Below are 9,002 nucleotides of genomic sequence, written 5' to 3' on the forward strand. Positions count from 1 at the left end.
GTTTGGCTGGAAGCCACAGGTGTGGGTTCAATTCCAGACCTGAAGGACAGCTAGGGGCCATAGTCTCAGGGGTTCCACCAGGCTCCATCACACCAGCAAACCTGGTCCCTCCCCCCTTTATTTTCTCCAAATGATTTTCAGTTTTGTTTCACATTGTTCTCCCTCTCTGTCCAGGATCTCCTACATAGACCCCACTCTGAGTGACTGACAGTGGTAGCCGAGAACCATCTAGTTCTTCTGGTCCCATAGGCATATAGCCTGCGGATCGTATGGTGTACCAGTCACTAGGACTAATTGTTTCCATGAATCTCTGGGTTTCTTCATTCTTCTTTGCTCTGGATGAGGAGAGACCCATCACTGCATCTAGATGGCTCAGCAGCCATGCTTTTTTGTTGTTGTTATTGTAAACATAACATTGTAAACAACTTTTGCCAATTTAATTATTTATAGGTGTACAACTTATTGAAAGCCATTACAATAATCTGCTATTCAACTCAACCCTTAATCAAAGAGACATTTCATCACCATAAACCCCACCCTCACTTTTCCTCTCTCCTACCCCTGGAAACCATGAATAAACTTTGGTCTCTACACATTTGCTTTTTCTTGTCTTTTTATGTAAGTGAGGTCATACAGTATTTCTCCTTTTGTGATTGACTTATTTCACTCAGCAAAATGTCCTCCAGCTCCATCTTCTTCTCTAGATTCTTAACTATTATTAGAGTAAGATAACAACAGAGCTCCTTAGTTATGATGTCATCAACCATGTAGAAGACAAATCACTTCATGGAGGCTGTGTGACAGAGTAGGGCACATGGTCTTTTTACAGTGCCCAAATGGAGATTAGAGACAATTTCTTGCAAATACAGCTTTTGAAATAATTTTACACATAAAAGATACAGGTTATTTCTCAGTTTTATTTATTATATTTTCTCAAAATTAAAAATCAACTCCAATTCCATTACAAATTAACTCCAATTTATACCACAGAACCACATTTTGTATATTAAATATTTTATTAGTTTAGGTCTGTGAAAGTAGAAAATGGGCCCTAATACTATTTTTTTTAACTACAGAAATCATATAATTATCCTTGATGAACCTGCCTAGGCTAACAAATATGTCAAGTGTCTTTGCTTTTAGACAGAATTATGTTGATGTGCTGTGTAACGGTGGTCAGTCTCATATTGATCATAATTTTTGTGTAATGAAAATGATATGAATGATTTTTTTTTCTGAAAGAATATCCACAGGATCACAGTCTTGGGGGACACTAAGGTCAATTGAGATAACATAGTCCACAAAGACAATGTTCTACTTCCTACTTTGATAAATAGTGACTGGGGTCTTAAAAGTTTATGAGTGGCCATCTAAGGTCTATTGGTCTCTCCTTGTCTGGAGTAAAGAAGTGTGAAGAAAATCAAAGACACAAGGAAACAATTAGTGCAATGTACTAAAGGAGCATGTGACCGCCAATCTCCATGACCCAGAGACCAAGGGAACTAGATGGTGTCCAGCTCCCACTGCTGAATGCTCTAACACAGAACAAAACAAGAGGTCCTAGAAAGAAGGGGGGAAAATGTAGACCAAAACTCAAAATCTTAAAAAGACCAGGCTTACCGGTCTGATGAAGACTGATGGAACCCCTGAGACTATGGCTTTTGGACACCCTTGAAGCTAGGAACTGAACTTATACCCTGTGACTCAATTGTCAGCCAAATGACAGACAGGCCTTTAAGGTGAAGAATAGTAATGTCAGGAGGGTAAGCACTCATTAAAACAATCAAGCATATAAGGTCAAAAGGACAGCATTTGCTCAGGGTTAGAGCTCAGAAAGAGGAAGATGGGAAGAAAGGATGAAAGGAAGGGATGAGTGCAGGAAGGATGCAGGAAGAATGCTGTTAGTGTAGGGACTACAGTAAATGTCACAAAACAAAATATGTATGGATTGCTAAATGGAAAACCAATTTGCTCTGTAAACTTTCACCCAAATCACAATTTAACAAAAAAAAAAAAAAAAAAAAAAAACTTGGGGGAAAAAAAAAAAAAAAACACAAAAAAAAAATAAAAAAAAACCTTTTTTTTTTTTTTTTTTGGTAAGGTAAAAATCTTTGAAATACAGAATCCAAGAGGCATATTTTTTTAAAAAATCTGCTTGGAGGTATAAGTATTGGCATATATTTCCTTTATAAATCCCCATGATAAATTCATGCACTGGATCTTATGGTCTTAAATTGGTATCTAGGGGTAAATTCAAGGTCAGAGGGAAAGTATATAGAAAAATCACAATTAGGACTTAATTTTTCTAATTTCAAGTCTAGTGTTGTTTCTACTCACCCATTTGTACACCTATGTTAATTTTCTAAGTTCTATTTTTTTCTAACCTCCCGTTCTTCTGTTTTTCCAGCTATCCATCCATATTGTTCCTATAATAATTTTTTTATCTCAAATATCAAATGTACATTAAATTTCAAGTTGACACTTGTAAATCAAATCATTACTGAATAAAAAATATCTCAAGTTATAACTGCTTAAAAACAAAATTCAAAATCTTCTTTCCTCAAATCCAAGCAGAAAACTTAAGATACTCTACTTGTATTTCACTTCCTTAAATTCTACTTAGCAGCTATTTCAGAAGTAGAAATGAGGGATAAATGCTAAGAAAATCAGGCTACATCTTTTTATCTAACCTATGTTGATTATAAGGGACACTCCCTGCACCTCCCACTCCATCCCACCTGCCCTCAACCAAAATGGTCAAAGCCAAAACTCAAATACTTCTCCATTCATATCCAAAGGGAAAAAAAAAAAGAAAAAAAAAAAAAAGCCCATGGAATTGTGTTTATTGCTGTTACATGTCCCACACCAGTTGGCAACTTCATTTCCTGCAGTCTGAACCCAGACATTTTCTGCACAGTTGTACAACGCCCAGAAATATTACTCAAATTAGGTCTTTTGTTGGATGGCATAGTCTCTGAAGCATGGAGCTGGAGGCCATCAGTGCTGGGTGCCACCCCTCTGTGTCACCTTTCCTTCAGGATCCAAAACTACAAGAAGGGAAGGTCCCAAGGAAAGCAGATCCTGCTGGAAGTGGATTTCATATGATACTGCCTATGTGCTGAGCTCTCAATCATTCATGGCTCATTACAGATTTTTCCAATGCCACTGCTTCAGGGATGAGAGTATACTGAAGAGAACTTTCTGCTTCATATCTAAATCCTCCAGTGCAAAGTGCTAAAAGAGTTGCCACCTCCTAACACATAAGGGCTTATGCTCCCAGATTACGAATATTTGTAGTGTTCACTTAATTCCATAAGTCTGATTTTTAGGCATACAGAGGTATTAATTTGAATAAGAATGTGTTAGTTTGGGCAAGCTTTGTGTACTTAACAATGAGAACAAAAAAGTACAGAAATGTAATTTGGATGAAAGATGTAACCCATGAATTTATGATGATACCTGATATTTTGGTGGTGAACTGGTTTGTTGCTGGAGGTCCAAAACCCTTAGCTGTGCTGGCCCGGATGGTAAAGGAGTACGTGGTCCCCGGATATAATCCAAAAAACAGAAAATGGGTTTCATTTCCCAGTTTTGAAACTCTTCCACTTTGGTTGGATAAATCAATTTCTGGATCAAAAGAACTGACTGCTTTGTAGGTGATCTGTAAAAGAATAAGAATGTGATATAATATCTGGAGCAGATGGACCAAGATTGCATCTTTATCCAGTAAACCCTTCTGATGTATGCACTGTCAGACATTTGGTGATAAGCTCTCCTACTTAGACTGTTCAAATCCTGAATCCAGTGAAGGAACACAGGAACCCAGCCAAAACTGTTATGAGTTATTACTTTTATAGACAGAGGAACTTAAAGCCAGTAGATTCAAATACAAAGGATGAATTCAGGTTTAAGCTAACATGCTGAAGTGTCTGCTTTCAAAATGTCGGTTAGTTAAACTGTTATAGCTGATTTAGCACAAAATATACAACTAGCTAAAATAGATAAGTAAATGACAAGAATGAGGCCTCGATCTCTAATCTAGTAGCCATAATTTAGTTTAGCTCCAAGTAGGATAATTATCTATTGAGAACAAGGACACTTGGAAATGTTTTCATCAATGTGAGTAAAGATAGATGCTCCAAAAATAAATCCTAGGCACATACCAGTAATTCTTGATGGTATGACTATAGGACTCATGATGGATCATATTCATTTGTTTTATTCAGAGCAACTTTGTCCAATTGAATTTTCTGTGATGATAGAAATGCTCTGTTCCACAATGTCCAGCAAGGTAGCTCCTAGCCCCATGTGGTTATTGAGCACCTGAAATGTGGCTAGTGTGACGAGATAAGGAAAAATTTATTTAACTAAAATTTAAATCAAAATTGCCATGCATGACTACTAGCTACCACACTGACTGGAGAGTGTAACCCTAAAATCTTCATGATTTGTGTGGCGTAATAGACATTCAGAGCAAGTTGGATGAGTCTAGAATACAGAAAGATAAATATAACATGCTGTTGTTAGGTGCCATCGAGTCAACTTCAACTCATAGCAACCCCATGTACAATGGAAGAAAACACTGCCCAGTCCAATATATTAGCCAGTGTCTCACTGCTATTCATAAGGTTTTCAGTGGCTAATTTTTTACAGAAGTGGATGGCCCTGTCCTCTTGCCTATCTATCTTAGTCTGGAAGTTCTACTGAAACCTGTCCATTATGGGTGACCCTGCTGATATTTGAAATACCAGTGTCATCGTATTGCCTCACAATAACATGCAAGCCACCACAGGATGAAAAACTGACAGACAAACATAACATAGGTACTTTAATTTTTTCCTCTTTCAAATGACTTTTTAAAGAATTTCCATATGAGTAGTTCATTAGCTACTCAGGAATATGCACTTTTACTGGTGATTACTGACTTCTACTGGTTGTAATGACATAATTTTTAAATATGGCATATTCAAAAGTTTTAAATTGCAAAACAGAGCACTTTTCTTGGTTTTAAGTAGGTAAACTTACTTGCAATTTATGTGCATGAGCACTAACACTGTTATTATACAAAGTGATAATTGACATTCTTTCTTCTTATATTTATACCATGTCATTATAATTAAGAAGACCTCTCTGAAAGAATATTTAGACTGGATCAACTAAGCTTTGGCAAGAAAATGTTTGCTGTATATTAATCACTGCAGTGCCTGACACTATCAGGACAGGCAGAGTGTCTGCTGTTAACCCTCTCAGACTTCTCTGCCAGTTACTCTGAATCAAGCAGGGACAAGGCTGTATCTCTCACATAGTTGCTACAGATGGGGTCTCAGCAATATAACCCTGGGTGCTGGGTTGTTTACTGGGTCCTCCATCCTGATACTGTCTAAGAAACAGTATCTCAGAGGAGGCAAACCTAAATTCTGACAGCAGACTTGCCCCACCAAAGTTTATTCATTCCTTCATTTACTCATTCAAAGCACTTTTACTGAGCACCTTTCATGGGCCAAGTTCTGTGTTCTAAGCTGTGGTCAATTTAGATATTTTACCTGTCTCGAAGGAGGTAACATTCAGTGGGGAAAGAAATAAGCAATTCAGCAATTACGATGTCATCTACTTCTCACTTATCGACATGATCAGGTTCCAAAGACCAAATCATTACATGAAAACTGAAATTATGTGAAAATGGAGGACGACCATATCAGATCACAAAATGGAAGATGACTGCAACATTATATAAGTGTCACATTACATCACTACACAACTGCCAAATCACTGAGAATCTTGGCCCAACGAAGTTGACACATCACAGGCAGCATTACTCTCACCTAACACCTTGGCACTGGTTACCATCAGACATACGTGTTTAATGTAAATAAAAGTTGGACAGATTTTTTTACTACTGACATAAATGTGAAACGTTAAATAACAAGCCAATCAATAAGAGAAGAATAGGTATAACTGAAACAAGTGCTGATGGACAAGAAAACCAAACTCACTGCTGTCAAGTTGGTTCTGACTCACAGCAACTCCTCCTTGGGTTTCTGAGGCGCTATCTCTATGGAAATAGATTGCCAAGTCTTCCTTCCAAGGTATGGCTGATGGGTATGAACCTTTAACCTTCTTGTTAGCATTCAAATGCCTTAGGCACTATGCCACTAGAGCTCCTAAGCACTAACATAGGGCTAACTATAATTCTAGTCTTTTATTTCTTTGTAAATATATAAACCAAAAACCAAACTCACTGCCGTTGAGTCGGATCTGACTCATAGCAACCCCTCCTTGGGTTTCCAAGGTGGTATCAGTATAGAAGTAGATTGCCCAACCATCCACCCGAGGAGTGACTGGTGGGTTTGAACCGCCAGCCTTCTGGTTAGCAGTGAGATGCCTTAGGCACTATGCCACCAGAGCTCATTTTTATTTATATACACACACACACACACACACATACATACATATATATATGTGTACATACACACACACACACACACACAGTATTTCAGCTATCCAATTTCCATGAGCAAAGCCTGCTTTTAGAAACTATGAGCTTTAATTGAGTGTAAATTCAGTGCTATCTTTGAACCTCAGTTATATATTTTTGTTTTTAAGCTGAATACTTACTTCTACATGGGTACCATTCCTACTTCTAGCAGGTAAGAAATCAAGTGATATATTGCATTTGGCTAATCTGCATCAAAATACCTCTTTAAAGTTTTAAAAAGGAAGGATATCACTTTGACGATTAAGGTATATCTGACCCAAGCCATGACTTTTTCAATTGCCTCATGTGCATATAAAAGATGGAAAATAATAAAGGAAGATGAAAAAATAAAGAAGACAAAAGAACTGATGCATATGTGTTGGCAAGGAATATGAAATATACTGTGGACTGCCCAAAGAATGAACAAATCAGTCTTAGAGGAAACACGATCAGAATGTTCCTCAGAAGTAAAGATAGTAAGACTTCAGCTTACTACTTTGGATACATCATCAAGAAAGACAAATTGCTAGAAGACATCATGTTTTGTAGAAGGTCAGTGAAAACAAGGGAAGTCCTCAATGAGATGGATTGATACAATAGTCAAGACAATTATCAACACTCATGAAGATGGCACAGGATCAGGCAACATTTCATTCTGTTATACAGAAGATCACCATGAGTCAGAGTCCACTGGACAGTAATTTATAACAACACACTTCCAACTTGACATGGATAAAAGTGAACTATTTTTATTCTCAATCAACTGCCTTTCTCATTTTTTCATTTTGGCTAAACTTTTTCCTCTTTTAGTTATGTTTTGGTCCATGCTGTCCTTATTTGTGGTCAAGCACTGAAAAAGAAGAACATACTCACAGCCATTGAGTTGATTGTGGTTCACAGCCACCTCCATTGGGTTTTTGTGGTGGTTATGTTTGTGTGTCAACTTGGCTGGGCTTGGTTGAGTGGCTGGGCAGGTGGTGGTAGTTATTCCCCCTGATGAGACTGACAATCAACTCCATGGAGGGATCTACCACAAGCAGCTGAGTAGCTGCCTTATGGATGTGGTCTGCTTCCCATATATAAGCAGCAGCTTTGAGAATGATCTCTAGTTTATGGCACACTTGAATCCTGCATGTAGTCAAGTCATTGTTCAGCAGCCTGCCATGCTCTGCTGATCTTGGGACTTTCAATGGACTTGAATTAGTGGCCTGCCATGTTGTTTGGTAACATTGGCACTGTGCCTTTTTACTTGTCAACCTTGGATTTGTCAGCTTCAGCAGCCAACAACTGTCTGAGTGAAGAAAAGTCTCCAGCTTCAGAGGGCCAGGAGCAGGAGGCAAAGCTGAAGCTCAAGGTTGAGGGGCTTCCACCCAGCCCCGAGAGCCTGGCACTTTGAACTCGGACTTAAAGTCTCTGAACTGTAAGAGAATAAACTCCTGTTTGTGTAAGTCATCACATTTGTGGTATATTCTTGACAGAGTGACACTAGGTAACCAGAATAGTTCCCTAGGCAGTAAATCTTCATGGAAGCAGATTGCCCCATCTGTCAATCACTGGTGCCTGTAAATTCTTCCTCAACCATTTCACATAAATGTCCTGTCCTTCTGGTTCACTCTGGCTTGTCCTTCCATAACCAAACTAAACTCACTGCTATCGAGTCAATTCCAACTCATAGTGACTCTGTAGGACAGAGTAGACCTGCCCCGTAGAGTTTTCCAAGGCTATAAATCTTTATGGAAACAGACTGCCCTATCTTTCTCTCATGGAGCAGCTGGTAGGTTCAAATGCCAACTTGGTGGTTAGTAGCCAAATGCCTTAACCACTGTGCCATCAGGGCTTCTTCCTTCCACATCAGCATCCTCTATTTCCTTATCATTTTTCTCTAACCAAAACTGCCTATCAGGGCTAGACTAATCTTCTTGTTCAGTTTATTGTTTCACAAAAGACTTTAATGGGATACAAATTAATACAGAACAAAATCCAAACTCCTTAGCTTTATGCTTAAGACCTGATTCAACTTTTTTCTCCAAATTTATTTCTGAATACTTGACATTACCTGCTGCTCTGGCAGTGGTTATAGACTCACTGCCCCACCGAGTTTTTCTGACACTTTGCTTGCTCACAGACTTTCACCTGCCTGTAACATGATCAAGAGATATCTTTCCTTAAAGATCTTTCTTTTCTCTATCCATTCAGGTTTATTCATTCAATTCAAATATTTATTGAACATCTACACTAAAGGCCCTGCTTTCAGGTAGCTTAGAGTTTGGATTGGGGTAGGATGGTGTTTGGGAGACATACAATAAGCATATGGATAATTTAAAATGCCAAGTTCCCTGAAAGAAACAAACAGGGCTTCCAGACAAAAAATATGTTACAGGAGAGGCGGGGCAAGATGGCGGACTAGGCAGAAGGATTGCACAGACCCTCTTCAACTAAGAAAAGGGAAACCAATTAACACAGACACAGAAGATAATCTTGGACCCCTGAGCCTTGAAGGAAAGGATGCAGATTTGGACTAAACCCC

At 38.4% G+C, this 9,002-nt stretch overlaps 1 protein-coding gene across 1 annotated transcript in view; it reads right to left on the reverse strand.

Moving 5' to 3' along the window:
• PTPRM (protein tyrosine phosphatase receptor type M) overlaps positions 1-9,002 on the reverse strand; it is a 1,084,438-nt gene that overhangs the window by 499,232 nt on the left and 576,204 nt on the right. Inside the window, exon 10 of the mRNA XM_042782070.1 lies at positions 3,460-3,661. Coding sequence (XP_042638004.1) covers positions 3,460-3,661 — 202 coding nt within the window. The remainder of the gene's footprint in view (positions 1-3,459; positions 3,662-9,002) is intronic.

This window comes from Orycteropus afer, unplaced genomic scaffold, assembly GCF_000298275.1.
Source record: "Orycteropus afer afer isolate SDZICR_OR568_19922 unplaced genomic scaffold, OryAfe1.0 scaffold00234, whole genome shotgun sequence".
Taxonomy (NCBI): Eukaryota; Metazoa; Chordata; class Mammalia; order Tubulidentata; family Orycteropodidae; genus Orycteropus; species Orycteropus afer.